The sequence below is a fragment of the Manacus candei genome, unplaced genomic scaffold, assembly GCF_025592945.1.
Source record: "Manacus candei isolate 608988 ecotype Guabito, Panama unplaced genomic scaffold, ASM2559294v1 h1tg000119l, whole genome shotgun sequence".
NCBI classification, from domain to species: domain Eukaryota; kingdom Metazoa; phylum Chordata; class Aves; order Passeriformes; family Pipridae; genus Manacus; species Manacus candei.
Window position 1 is genome coordinate 574,767 of NW_026138167.1, and position 14,506 is coordinate 589,272.

General features: G+C 50.0%; 1 protein-coding gene across 3 annotated transcripts; it reads left to right on the forward strand.

Annotated features, from left to right (window-relative positions):
• The first annotated feature begins 1,548 nt into the window (after nucleotides 1-1,548).
• Nucleotides 1,549-4,315, forward strand: LOC127462126 (uncharacterized). Of its 3 annotated transcripts, XM_051770544.1 has the most exons (6): nucleotides 1,549-2,163; nucleotides 2,332-2,454; nucleotides 2,884-2,908; nucleotides 3,178-3,233; nucleotides 3,757-3,788; nucleotides 4,193-4,315. In XM_051770544.1, exons 1-6 carry the CDS (start codon nucleotides 2,049-2,051, stop codon nucleotides 4,313-4,315), a joined length of 474 nt encoding a protein of 157 aa, XP_051626504.1. In that variant the 5' UTR covers nucleotides 1,549-2,048. The 3 variants fall into 3 exon arrangements, with proteins under 3 accessions (XP_051626504.1, XP_051626503.1, XP_051626502.1); XM_051770543.1 differs by lacking the exon at nucleotides 4,193-4,315 and having other exon boundaries at nucleotides 3,757-3,914; XM_051770542.1 differs by lacking the exons at nucleotides 1,549-2,163; nucleotides 2,332-2,454; nucleotides 2,884-2,908 and having other exon boundaries at nucleotides 3,105-3,788.
• The last annotated feature ends 10,191 nt before the right edge of the window (nucleotides 4,316-14,506 follow it).

Genomic DNA, 14,506 nt, shown 5'->3' on the forward strand with positions numbered 1-14,506 from the left:
CCCTGTATGAATCCTGCACCCCTGACAGGGAAACAGTCAAGCTACACAACACATCCCCCTGCCAGTTTGGGCAATGATTGATGGCACCAAGAGCATTCTCTGGAGAGAGGGACGGAGCCAGAAGACAACAAATTGCAGTTCAGGTGCCTTCAGGTCTCCAGGTTCTGCCTGCCCAGCTCAGCCTCAAGTTGCAACCATCCCCCAATCACCTCCCTGAGAGAGGGACACCCCCCCCTTCAAGCAGCACCGGAGCGCAGGGGCTTGAGGTTGCATTGCTGAACCCTCCCCATGCCTTGAGCCCTTGGGAGTGTGTGACTGCCCAGCAAACCCCAGCCTGCCCTTATACTGTTTCTAGAGGACAGACAAGCGCTGGCCTTTCTTCATTGGTTTGACTGGGTTAAAACAAACAATCAGAAACATTTGTGGGAGGAAATACCTTGTTCCTTCACAATTCAGCATATGAGGGGGCTGTTCTGCTCTCCCTCAGTTGCTCTCTTGAAGCAATTTGGAGACATCTTGATAACATAGGATTGAAAATGGCACTGATTGTTTTTCCATTTTTCTTTCAAGCTGCCCTCTTTTCCATAAACTCTGTGTGGAAATTTCTGACAAATTCTGTGCTCTGGGATCAACTGTAACTGGTTATTTTGTTGTTGCTCAAAGCTTTTATTTTTGTTTTCTCACCAACTTTCCAAAGTTTTCTCGAGTCTGGAGAATCATGGAATCATAGAATGGTTTGGGTTAGAAGGGACCTTAAAGGTCATCTCGTTCCACCACCCTGCCATGGTTGAGGACAGATCCCAAGAGACCAGATAGCTCCAAGTTCTGACCAGAAAATTTTGACCAGGGGAGGTCAAAAGTGTGACATTTAGGTGCATCTAGAGAATCACATTAAAGCTTGGGAAACACTCCTCAGGGTAAGCATGTTCCAGTGCAGTTCCATTCCTGATCAAAAGAGGCTGTGACCCATCTAAGACTATTCTCTAGGCCATGATAAGTATGTTGTTTATAGTGTGAGATTATACCAGAAGCATCCACCTGGAACCACAAAACCAATGAAAACAAGCTTGGGAAGGTGTCAAGCCTGGAGACAAGGCATTTAGGATGGAGCCCCATGGGTTGAATGGTTCCTGCCTAGCACAGGCTCAGCAGTGGGAACGTGGACGGGGTGCATGGGCTGAGCTGGGTTGCTGCCCCTCTGACCAAAACTCTCTGTGCCCCACGATGCAGGTGCTGGTGTGATGGCCCAGGACATCTGCAGCTCCCCAGGGGATGGTGAGTACAGGGATAGGTCTTGTGAAAGGATTTGTGTGGGGCGGGAGATGGGAAGGGGTCCCCAAGTGTGAACTCCTGGAGGAGAAACTCTTTCCCTTGCAGAACAGAGTCTTTTTCGAGCCCTGACAAGAGTTACACTGTCCTGGGCCATCCCTTTGCCGTCTCTGCAGGTGACCTCCCAGCTCCGTCCCTCCATATGAAAGCCAATGTCACTTTGGATGCAGCACAGGAGGGAGAACAGATTTTGTTTCGGTGCCAAATAGTCATGAAGTCTCCTGTCACACGAATTGTCTTCTGCAAGGATGGGGTGGAGTTTCACAGCCTGAAAGCCCAACAAAAGAAGGGAACCTACTACATGCTCTTCACCACAACGAGGCGGAGCACGGGGTCATACACATGTGGATACCAGCACAAGGACAACAGCAACCGAGTGAGGAACTCTGCCCTCAGTGCTCCCCAGAACCTGAGAGTCACAGGTGAGTCCTGGCAGTGGGGGATGGGCAGGAAACACTCCCAGGCCCCTCAGAGCCCAGGTGAGTGAGGGGAACCTGCCCTGCCCCACCTCATGGCATATCCCCAGGCAGTTGGGATGCTGGAGGTCAGTGTGCAGTTCAGCCCAGCCCTTGCCACCAGGGACACTCCTTCCAGTCCCAGGAGAGAATCCTGCTCCTCTCCTGCCCCAGCATCATGGAAAGGGGAGAGTGGTGGTACCAGATCTAATGCAGAGCCATAGCTGTGCAGGGCATTCATTTATTGATCCCCACAGCTGATAGATGGTGGATTGGGGGTCCCCACGGTGGCTGAATCTGTGCAGTACCTGGGGGAGCTGCAGATTCTCAGCCTGTGCCTTTCTCCTCCCAGGCTTCCAGGGAGGGACAGCCACCAATGGTGAGTGATTCCCTCCCTCACACCCAATGTTCCTCAGCATTGGGCCAAGGCTGCCCAGCTGCCAACTGCAGGACATTGAGAGGTTCATCAGCCAGGACCTCGCTTGGCTCTAAGGGCGTATTCTGCTCTCTGCTTCCGCTCCCCATAATTCCCCATCTTCCCCAACAGCTTCTCTGCCCCCAGATACCAATCCCCTGGGCTTTCAGACCTTTTCCCAAGACATTATGATAGGATTGGTGACCATCTCTCTCTTCCTCCTGGCTGCAGCCACCTACTGTTTTGTGAGGAAAGGTGAGTGATTTGGGGATATCAAGGGGAAAATCTGAGGCCAAAATTGCACTTAATGCAGAGCTGCTGCTCTCTGACCCATGCTAGTTTAGAATGGCTGGATCCTTACCCTGTTTCACAGGAAGCTGAGCCTCTCAGGCCTTTCATTTGTCAAATGAGGGAAGTAAATCTGCTGAGATGATAAAGACTTTATCAAAGAGGTGCCCTGCACCAGGCACACATTGGCTCCCATCCTGTGCACAGCTGCTGAGAGCCTGGGAGAGGCCAGGCTGGGAAAGAGGATTCATTGTTTTATAATCTGGGCTTGAAAAATCCCTCTCTGAGTGAGATGTGGAGGTTCAGCCCATCACCTTCACTGCACAGCCCAGAGCATGGAAAGTCAGGGCTGTGCAGGAACTCTGCCTCCCACCTCTCCCTTTCTTTTCCTTGCAGGAGCCTGCAGAGAGAGATGCCAAAGGTGAGCAGCAATCCCTGTGGGCTGGGGGTTGGGGGTTGATGGAGATGGGGCATCCTAGGCCCCCTGGAGTGGTCCTTGGGCAGGGGCAGCCTGGTCTTTGCTCATGGGTAGATTCTCCCATGGTGCAGGCAGGGAGGAGCAGGGCTTGCCCTGGCCTTGACTCCAGCCATGGACTCTATGCAAGACAGAATCATCCATGGCAATGACTCCAAAGGGCTCATCAGGGTCTGGACACAGACCCCAAAACCCTTTCCCCCAACTCTCTCCAGACAGCAGCAAGTTCCCAGCCACGAGGCTGAAGGGACTGATGACAATGAAATACACTGTGAGTACCAACTCCCCATTCTGGTTGACCCCCTCTTGTGTCCTGGCTGTCTCTGGCATCACCAGCAACCCAGAGACCATTGACTGGCCGTGCCGCAGCCTCAGGAGCTGCACCAAGTTACAGGGACCTGCCCCAAACCCCCTTTCCATCATCTCCATCCCCTTCTCTTATTGCAGGGCCTTTCCCAATTCCACATGCAATCCCAGCAATTTATCTCCCAGTGGGATTTGCAAAACAACTCCCATTGAACAAGGGCAGATTTCTCCCCATGCTGTTGCTCCCCAGCTTCTTCCCTGCACACACAGCCTGCAGAGGAAAGGTGACAACAGATCCCCATCCCTGCTCTGCATCCACAGATGGAAGGGCAGCTTCCTCTGCTGCCAGGAGTGGGGTGAGATTAGGGGCAAACAGGGCAGGGGATTCAGCGCTGACCCCAGGGATCTGCTGTTCAAAGGCAGAGTGGGGCTTGTCCCTCTCAGAATGGGAAGCAAGGGCTCACTCTGTGCTTTTTGCCCCCCACCAGACTCCACCATCGCCCATGTTGGACGGAACAAGGTGAGTTGTGGCACAGCCTTGGTGCCAAACCAGGGAGCAGGGCCTGGGCATGGGATGTGGGTCTCAGGGTCTGTGCCAGTGACTTGGGCTGGGGAGTCCCACAGGGCCATTTCCACCAAGAACTGAAGGGATGCACTTGTAGATATTTATGAGATAGATTTTCATCCAAGGAAAATATTTTATTTTCTCAGTATCACCTGTAGATATTTTCCCTGGAAAAAATACTTCATGATGGAACGTCACATGTAAAATTTAGGGGTTTAAACTGGGGGAAAAATAACCAAACCAAAACTGAAGGCAAAGGGCCCAGCTCCCTGCAGCTGTCCTGTAGCCCAGGACCAGAGGCTTGTGCAGGGCTTGCAGCCAGCAGGGGAAATAACGGGCTTTCCTTTTTCTCTCTAAAGCCTCGTGTGCAAGAGCTGAACAGCAGCACAACCTATGACCCGGTGAGGCCCGCCCGCAGTCAGCCCAGGGAGCGCTCCAGCATGGCCCAGGGAGAGTCACCCAGCCCGGCCTGTTCTCTCTGACAGAGCTCCTGAGCTGGGAAAATGGGGCTGGGGCGTCCAGGCTGGGCTTGCTTGGGCTTTGCTGGGCTGGGCGAGGGCTGGGAGCTGAGAGCCTTGGAGCTGCTCCTCCAGCTCCTCCTCTCACCGTGTTCTTCCCCTTTCCCTTCTCAACCCCATTTCCACCCCCCACGGCTCAGGGGGTTTACAGACATTCCCTGCAGCTCCCAGTGGCTTTGTCCCTGGCCCCAGGAACCTGCCCTCTGCCAACCCCTGGGCTTGTCTGCATCACTTCTGGTAGGGAATTGCCAGCACTTGGCTTGGCAGGGCAACACCTCCCCACAAGCCCTGGCCATGCCAACATGTCCACATCCAGCCCTTCCACCAGGCCCAGCCCTTCCCACACCCATTAGTAGTGTGTTCTGGATGCCTTGAACCAAAAAGACCTCTGTGACTTGCTCAAGTATCAACAATGTCTGATGGATAAATCCATATCAAATCTATTCCCTATATTGCACACGTGAGCACCTCGAGTGAAGACATCTCCATTCCCCTGTGTCAAAAGGAACCTGTGTGTCCATAAGCCCCATGATCCAGCTCCAGGTAGGCTCTTCTCTGTGCTCACACTGATGCTCACCTGGATGCACAGGTGGGAGCATCTGTGTGGGCAGAGAGAAGGGCAACAGACATTATTTTCCTGGTCACCCATGAGGTGACTTTCTTCAGCTTTGCTGGCTTATATGCTCTTACAGCAGGATCTGCATGCGCTGTTAACACTATGGCACATATCCATTGTCACAGTGGGGAGGGCCATGATTTCCTGCCCATCAGAGCCTTTTATGTCCCATAGTTGAGCATAGCCCTGCTGGATTTTGTGATTAGTGTCTGTGGGATTCCATAAAGCCTTTTCACTCACTATTAATTGAACACATGGAGCACCACCATCCCACGCTCACAAAATCTATGCCAGTACACTCTCCCCAGGCTTCTGCTGCTAAATCGCTAAGAAATGCCATAACTCTTTGGGGTTTTTTGATTTCAGTAAAGCTTTTGATAATGTCTCTCCCAGAATCCTTCTGGACAAACTGTCATCATGGGGTGGGTGAGCAATTGGCTCAGGCACAAAGGGTGACTGGGGTGACATCAGACTGGCCTCCTGTAACTAGTGGGGTTCCACAGGGCTCCATCTTAGGCCCTGTGCTCTTCAACATCTTCATCAATGACTGGAAGGGACAATGAGCAAGTTTGCAGATGACCCAAAACTGGGAGATCTGTTGACTCCCTCATAGGTAGGGAGGCCCTGCAGAGAGACCTCAATAAATCAGAGGGCTGGGAATCACCAACCATAGGAAGTTCAACAAGGGGAAGTTCCAGATTCTGCCCCTGAGATGGGGCAACCTTGGATATATGGACAGACTGAGAATGAGATGCTCGAAAGCAGTGACAGGAAAGGGACCTGGGGGTCCTGGTCGGTGGCTAGTGAATCAGCAGTGCCCTGGCAGCCAGGAGGGCCAACCCTGTCCTGGGGGGCATCAGGCCCAGCATCACCGACCAGGCCAGGGAGGGGACTGTCCTGCTCTGCTCTGACAAAGGGTGTCCTTTGTTTGGGGGCTTTTGGGGTTTGGTCCGGGACCAGACAGAGCAGGAGCCCGGTTCTTGGCTGCCTCTTTCTCTTTTCCTGAGAGGAAGTTTTTCCCCATGGGACACCTCGCAGAGGATGACTGAGAGAGAGAGAGACTGACCCATCTCAGAGCGAGGTATTCTGCTTTCAAGACTGCCTGTGGGAAAAAGGGACTCCTTCATTGCTGGCTGCGAGCAGCTGTTGAACTGCAGCGACAGTCCTGCCTCCCCCCCCATACCCCACCCTGGGTTGCACAGGTTTCTCCCGCCCACCTGGGGATTTGGGGCTTTGTTTTGTTTCTTCTGAAAGTTTTTGATTGCACCATTTGTTGTTTATTCAGATTTTGCTAATAAAAAGCTGTTTGTTTTCCTTTTCCACACTTCCACCTGAAGTCTCTTAATTTCTAAATTGTAATCTTGTTAAACTAAGACAGTTGGGATACATCAATCTCCCAAGTTTTACTGTAGTTTAAAAGGGTGCTGCCTATATTACAATTACAACTTCAAGTTGTTGCAAAAATATTAATGGTTAGCAATATTAAACAGAGCATCATATGGAACTAATTACCAATTTTGGAAAAAAAGCACTGTTATATCAATGTATGTATTTTTGGAATGATTGGTATCCTCTTGTTTTGGGTTACACAGTACACTCATATATATATATTTGTTTATAATGAGTACCAGCAAAATAACAGCATTATAATAACAGGGTATAACATTAAAATCCAGAGTGTCCATTGCAGTTGGGAACAAACCAAACACATTATTCTACTCATGATGTTACCAGTTTGTGTAGATCAGGATGTTCCCCACCCCTTGAGTCTTACAGCTGTAGGAAAGATGGGATGCAAACCAGGATCCAGAGGCAGAATTCATGGACCCTCCTTCTGGGGCAGTGATTGGAGGAGTTCAACAGATTAGTCAGCGACTCCCTTCACTTCCACTCCCGCTCCTTAATACAGTTCTTTGGTTGAATTCAGCATTAACAAATATAAACATTCTACTACAGAAGAGTCTGGTTGCCTCAGGGGAATCAAAGGCATAACAAAACTCAAATCATTCCTACCTACTGATGATGAGAAAACGCAGTGGTAGTAAAACCCAATAGCCACGGTGCTATTAAGCCGGTATTTGTTTATTACAGCACCGGATGCAGGAGGGATAGCTCTGGGCATGTGCTGCTCCCCCATCACAGCTTCTGTTTTATCCAGTTAGCTCATACATATTCATTGCACATTTTTACATATTCATAACCTGCGCAAGAGTGGGTGGTGCTCTATGTAAATCTCAGTACCCGCCTCCTGGTACCCGAGCACTTCTCTCTGGTGGTCGTCTCGGGTGGTCGTAGGGGATGAAGGCTTAGAGTCTTCCTCTCTGAACTTTCCACCTTGCTCTCAGAGCATCGCAGTCCCTCAGCACCTTCTTGTGGCGACAGCTCCTCATTGGTTGCCCGTCCGCTCGGTGTCCCATTGGCTGTCTATTGGCTACATTTTGCTACATTGCACACTCTCCCATTGGCTGCCCCTTCCCGCCATCATGCACCTTTCCCATTGGCCGCCTCTGGGCAACTCCGCACTGGCTGCTCACCGGCAACAGGCTGCTATCTTAGCAACAGCATGCCAACCTTAAAATTGCACCTATTAAACTACATCAATTACATGGCAACTTAAGAGTTTCCCTTATCAATGGCAACTTAACATTTTCCCTTATCAACTCCCCCCTTTCTTTAAAAATAGTGCAAATTCTTTTGCTTTTATAACATCTTATTCCCATTTGGAGTCTTTTTAAAATATTTTCCTGTTTCAACTTGGTGTCTTATTTCATTCCATTTCCAGTCCCCGTAAGGTAAAGCTTTTACCATTTACAACACCAGAGGGAACACTGGGCCATTAATGCTGGTCATCAGTACTAATAGTCCAATTCTTAGAATGGTAAAAAACAACTTTTTCAACCAGTTAAGATCAGCCCAGCTCGGGGCTGCCGCCTGGGGCTGCGGGGCCGCTGCTACTGCCCACCCTCCTCCCACCAGAGGAGCTCCCGGCACAGCTCGGCAGCCTAGGTGTACCGCTCGGGAGCTCCCTCTGGATTGTCATGGATTTTCTTTTTTAGTATATTTTGGGGGTGTTTTTTACTTTATTTTAGTTTTCATTTTAGAAAGCCCGCCAGAACTCATAGAGGTGGCACAAAGGTTGCCGGGATACACCGAGGCGGCGCAAGGGCTGCCGTGCGCCAGATCCAGACTGAGCACCGGCAGTCAGGTCATGCTTCAAGGCTTCACCAAGGCTCTAGCAGTACTTACAGGGCCTGAAGGCTCATGGTGTGACCTGGCACTCACTTGGTGTCTATGAAAACCATTCTGCTACTATGGAATGTTTTTTCCTAGAAAACACACACATTACTCAAGTGACACATCTAACCAAAATGCAGCAAATGGCCTCCAATCCCACCAATTGTCTTCTTGCTGTCACCACATCCTTAGCCTTAGAATGCAAGGGGAAGTCTACAGCTGCTGGAGCAGTTCCTGGGAATACAATGAAACGCCCTTTCCTTGGACTGCACAAGGGCAAGTGCTGAGGGCACCACACAGCTCCTGCCCAAACCCCCGCAGTGCAACCCCCAGCAGATCCCGGTGTTCCACCAGGTGAACACGGGCAGTGCCATCTCCACTCCCGATACACGACCCTGCTTGAGCCAGCGACGCGTGGCCTCGTCGTGTCCTGTCCTCCCACGCACCATGGAGTCCAGCCTGGCTGGCTCCTGCCAGACTGACTGCTGCCAAAAAATCAACAATATATGCCACAGGCAGCACTCCTGCTCCCTGCGTTAAGGAGAATCACCTGACCACTTGAGTCCTAAGTGCAAAATGAAAGAGCTCTGTGGTCAGAACAATCGATCTGGACAGCAATTCTCTAACCATATGCCACTCATCACCAAAGACAGTCAGAAAAGAGCCCTGATCGTGGGCACATGCTCCCATCCCCATGCATAAGGAAAGCAGCTACCGGTCACCATCCACTCCCTTCCTCGGATGCCAAAATACACTCATCAGGAAAAGCATTACTAAGCAGAAGGCCGTTGAATTTATAGTGTGCCTTACTTCCTCTGGAGGGGGTCTTCAGAAGAGGCCTGCCCAAAGGTAACAGCTTGAAAAGCAGGGTAAAAATCAGCACGCAACTTTCACGGCAGTAACGAAAGCAAAACTTCAGGGAATGGCAGATGAAAAAGGAAGAGGCTACCAAAAGAAATTGGCAGAGGAAAAGAACCGCACATAATCCATAAAAGTAAATGCATTTATTCCCAACCTTGTTACTCAGGCAATAATGATGAAATACACTTGAGAAGCAGTTTCTCAGGAGCAACTTCCACAGTATGATGGCAATCTTGGAGAGGAAAAAAGTCAAAGGGAAAAAAAAAACCTCCTGCAGGCTGGCAGCCTGCTTTGGGGCAGATAAACCCTGATTTGGGAGGGGTTGGAGCAATCGATGGAAACCTCCAGATAGGTCTAATGGGGGCATAGGAACCGAGTGACACTGACAAGGCAAGGATGGCACTACTTGGTGAGGATGTGGCCCAGGTGGGTGCCAGCTCCCGCATGACACGTGTGCCAACATACCATCCTACCCTCTCAACACGGAACGCTGAAAGCCCTGCCAGCCTTGAGCACATCTGCACTCACACCACATCCAAGATTTGTGCAGCCAAGACACCAAAACATTTAAGCAAAGTAGCCTTGGCAGACGTTCAGCTGCTGCCAGTGTGTCTGTGAAAGCCACTTCCACACCACAACAGAGCCCTCACAGGACCTCGTTCCCAACCTGCCCCTCGCTGGGTTGGAGGGGGTTGGGCAGAAAATCCTGTCTAGTCCCTGGCGTGGGCTGGGGGTTCTCTGGTTCTCCCTCGGCTTCGGCACAGGGAAATACTGCAGCTCAGAACAACTGCCTGGCACAGGACTGCAAACCTTGAGGTACTGCAGAGGAGGAAAGCTGCTTTGCTTTTCACTTCATACACAGCACCCCAAGTTTGGCGCTCTGGGGACGCGTGCTCGTGTGGCACCTTCGCGGGAAGAAGTTGGAAGAAGGTGCAGACACTGGAGCATCCCTGCCTTAGGCAAAGCTACTCCAAAAGAAAACTGATATCCAATTCTTTGGAAACCATTTCTCTTTTGTAGCTATTTAGCTCATCTTAGATAGAGTTTGCACTTTGTTAATAACTATCTTGTCCAAAAAAAACCTGGTCCAGCAGATTATGAACCGCAGGGACCCAATGGCAAATCAGACTCTGGTTTCATTTCCTTGAGGATTCATAACAAAATAACAAGCCAACCCTCTAGAAAGGAAATACTTAAACATATTTCATTTAGTTATCACAGATATTTTCCCCAAACTATCCACAATCTGTACAGAAATAAAAAAAAGTAAAAAAACTAATTAATTCTTAAGCAGGGAATATTGATTATGGCAGCACACTTCCAGGTGGACAAGCATTTCTGCCAGTCTAACAAATCCACTGTCTAGAGTACAAAGCCACCCAAACACATATGGGTCTCTTGAAAGACATTCTTAATATTGTCTTGTGTTAAGAATGTTAAGGACGTTACACTTGCAATTATCAAAAACTGCTCAGTGTCGCTTCTTCAGGGACGACTTTCACACACAGTGAACTCAATGGTCCCCAGAGAGAAACACACATGTGATACAAATACCTATTGTTCAGCTACTAAGCTTTTCCAGACTGCCTGGGCAGTCAAGGCTGGAAATCCTCACTTATGCTTTCCATGCCACATCTGGATTTGCTGGGAAGCAAACACACACACACTCATTTCTGCTCCTCACTGCATCACTTAGAAATAAATTAAAAACCAAGGGAAAAAACATATACCACAAAATAAAGAGCTCAGTGCAGCACCGTCTTAAACTTCTGCCCAGTGTCGGACAGAAAGAGGGAGAAAATTTGTTCTCCCATTTTTCCCAATTCTGGACTAAGCAGGTTTGAAACAGACAATCTTGTCCTCACCTGCAGCCATGGGGGCTTCCCTCCTTCCTTCAGCCTTGCCCCGACTTCTGAAGGACCAGAGGCACCACACAACCCCAAACTACCAGGATTCACACCCAGTACTAGGATGTACACCTTCATGTTCTATCTTCAGCCATACAAACTGGAGACACTTTTGCTTTTCTGGCAGATTTAGCAAATTTCATTTACATTTATCGAGGTAACAGACATTGTGGATGGTACACAGCTAGCAGAAGTCTGAAGAGGGAAACAAAAATTCATTGGTTTCTTGCTTGTGGTGACCTAAACCTCTCCTAGGCCCATGCTCAAGAAAGGAAGGTGTTGCTTTACCTGTCTGAGAGGCTTATGCTGCAGACATCACTTGGCACACTGCTGTCACTGAACTGATCTCTACAGTCTCAGATTGCCTTCTGTGTCTTTTCCACTGGAGTGTGCAGCCATCACAAGTTCAGGAAAAGCCCAGGAAGCACTTAAGTGTCTACCACTGTCCAAGGAATCCCTAAGCAGCCCACGGACACCTACCCTACCCCACTCGACTTGGGGCTAACGAAACCAAAATAAGGACAGTCAATGAACTGTCAGCAGTTATTTGCTCCTTAGCAGAACATATCAGAAAAATGTGGTAGCATGGCTACGTGGCCATTTGCACACTGAGAGAGTTGCTATTTGCACAAACGAAAGACTGGAGGTAGGTGAGAGAGGTTTTATTTTCCCAAAGAGGGACTGAGTTGCTAAAAGTGTGGAAAACACTAACTGAGAGGCAGACATAGGGGCAGGACAACAGAAAACATGGCACAAAGCTTTAAGTATCAGAACAAAACGGTCCAGGATTATCAGCACCGAGCACTGATGTTACCAACTGGCACAATTCTCCAGCTGAACCAACTAATTTACCTCCTGGCATCTTCCACAAAGCATCCTATTAACTAGTGTACCAAAACATCTGCTTCTGTGTGGTTTGTAAACAGAACATGTTTTCATTGGACCTGATTGCTTTTCTAAGAAAAAAATCTTGTACAGGTAAAAACCCATCCAGTAGCCAGGTGTTTCAGAGCCCACAGCTCCCAGGTAAAGGAGTAGAGGAGCAGCAGCACAGAAGGATCCAAAGGTGCCCGAGGGATGTTCAAGTTGACTGTGTTTGGTAGGAATATTTGAAAACAAGCTGCTCTGCAGCTGTCTCAAGCCTGGAGCTCACAGAAAGGAAACGAGCTCCCCCTCCTGCTTCATTTTATACCTTCTCTGATCAAGGCAGAATCACACAGTGCAAAAGGGAAGAGAGCAGATGGTAACACCAGTCCAATGTCCCCCCAATGGCCAGCACCAGGGCTCATTCCCTCCTCTGGCTGATGGAACCGAGAGCCAGGCTCTGCTCATCCCGCTCAGCAGATGCGACAGCCGGGATGCGGAGCCTTGGTGGGGGCGACGTGCTGGTGACACCGGGTATGGCACCAAACCCTGAGGCGCAGAGATAGCGGATCCCTCACCCTGAACAGCCTCCCCGTGCCACTCGCTGCCCCTCTGCCACTGCAGGCTCTACTGGACACACACTGCTCAGCACTGAGTCACGGAATGCTTTGGGCTGGAAGGGCCCTCAGGAACCCCCCGTGCAGCCACAGAAACCACGCCAGTGACCAGGGCAGTACCAAAGGCACCTGTTCAAGGTGGGCAGCAGGGGAGCAGGACTGTAAATGGAAGGGACAGCAGAAGGTAAAACCAGAAAGAAAAAACAACCATGAGCTCATTTAGAGATGGTCTAATAATAATAATAAATATATGATTTCCAATTTGCCTCTGTCAGGGAAAATAAAACAGAACTCTGCCTCAAGTCCCTTCATTTCAGATCCCAAAGAAACACATGGACATCCCTGTCACAATGAACAGACGGCATGTTGTGCTTCTGGCTGTCTCCCAAATTCTGCAGTTCATTGGGTTTTATTATCTCATTTCTTTGTTCTTAGTCAAAAGAAGCCCAAAACAAACTATCTGATGGGGCCCCCCCTTTTTTTTTTACCGGGGGAAAACACAAAGTATTTTTAAAGGAACTACTCTTATTTCTGTTTATTTTCCCTATCAACCTTCCCTTGAAGTCAGACATGACACTAAGGCCAGAAAAGTTTCAGCCTGCTTCACCAAGAGTCCCAAAGGGAAAAGCACTGCCTCCAGCCCTCTCAAAGTCATTGCCCTCAACATGTGCTCATTTTCACCATTTGCAAAGGAAGTGCCACCATTTCTCTTGAGCCCATGCCTCACCTGGTAACACTATTCAACTGAGCAACAGCCATTCCAAAGGCAGAGGTGAAGGATGCAGAGGAACTCACAAAACCAGGGGAGAGAAACTATTGGCGCTGTGGTCCAAAGCAGCTTTGCAAGACGTGCAATGCTGTAGTAGTTTGAACCAGGTTTTCCCCCTGAAGCTAAGAAAATGGTAAAACCCCAGGGGGTGGTGACCCCTGGAAGTTTTGAAGTTTTGTCCAATCTGTGCTCCTGCGAGATGTAAACATACCACAAGCAAACGGAAGAGAAGGTGAGTTGTAGTTGGGTTGTAGAAGTGGTAGCCATGTTCTGAGGCCACGAGGAGCAGAGGGCAGAAGCCCCCTGGGGGGGGCTTTGGCCCCCAAGCCCCCAGTGAGGGCCTGCGGGGACCTGGAACAGCATAAAGCTGGGCTAGGTGCTTGCAGGTGAGAGCTAAGAAAGTTTTCTCCACTGTGAGTGAGCAGAGACAGAGCAGCAGCAGAAGCAGCGTCCAGAGACTATGGCTAAGAGCCAGGACAGATAAGAACTGAACCAAACAGCAAACGGCATGCACCGCAGAGAGGACTCCTGGAAGGAGAGTCGAGAAAAGAGAGTCAGCAGCAGAGCTACAAAGTTTTGGGGGTGGTAAGGGGCTATCTCAAACCATGACGGGGGTAAGAACTGAACCAGACCCCCCAAACTCCTTGGAGACCCCTCACGTCCTAGAAGGGAGGGGTGAAGTGCGACATGCACTGCAGAGAGGAGCTGAGAAGCTCAGAGCGTCCTGGGAAGCTGGACGGGGATGGAGAGGAATGCAGAGGGGGGTGACCTTGGCCTTCCCCCCCACCTCGCCACTGCTGCCAAGGTGGCAGCCTGAGACAGAGCACAGGAGCTCTGGTAGAACTCTTGAGGCAAAGGCTTGCAACTGAATGCTGCCCAAGATGTTCTGACTCAGGGGTGAACCCCCCTGAGGAAGAGACATATCACAAAGATGCCCCTGCATTTCGTGATACGCCTGTGGTGAAGCGAGTTTAGTCCCTGCTGGCAGTCCACAGGTGAGACCTTCGCTTGGAGTCGAAGGAGAGCCAAGAGGGGTGAAAGGAGACCCCCTTGTGTCTTAAGACCCTTCGTTTGGAGACGACGGGCCAAGGGGCTTGGAGATCCCCTTGTGTGTATTGAAAGAAATCCAGCTATCAGCTGCATGCATGTGAAGAGGACAGATGACTGCTGCCGTAGAGAAACTGCTCAGAGACTAGAAGGGATCTGTCCTTCTTCCCTCCTGGACTTTTATTTGGAGGGGAGAAGAGATCTGATCCATTGTAAATACTTATGTCATGGTAGAGATAG

Excerpts from the sequence above, each read along its gene's own strand:
- LOC127462126 (XM_051770542.1), top strand. The coding sequence starts at position 3,105 with ATGGCAATGACTCCAAAGGGCTCATCAGGGTCTGGACACAGACCCCAA. Across the intron at positions 3,789-4,192 it reads CCCATGTTGGACGGAACAAG|CCTCGTGTGCAAGAGCTGAA; the intron begins GTGAGTTGTGGC and ends TTCTCTCTAAAG.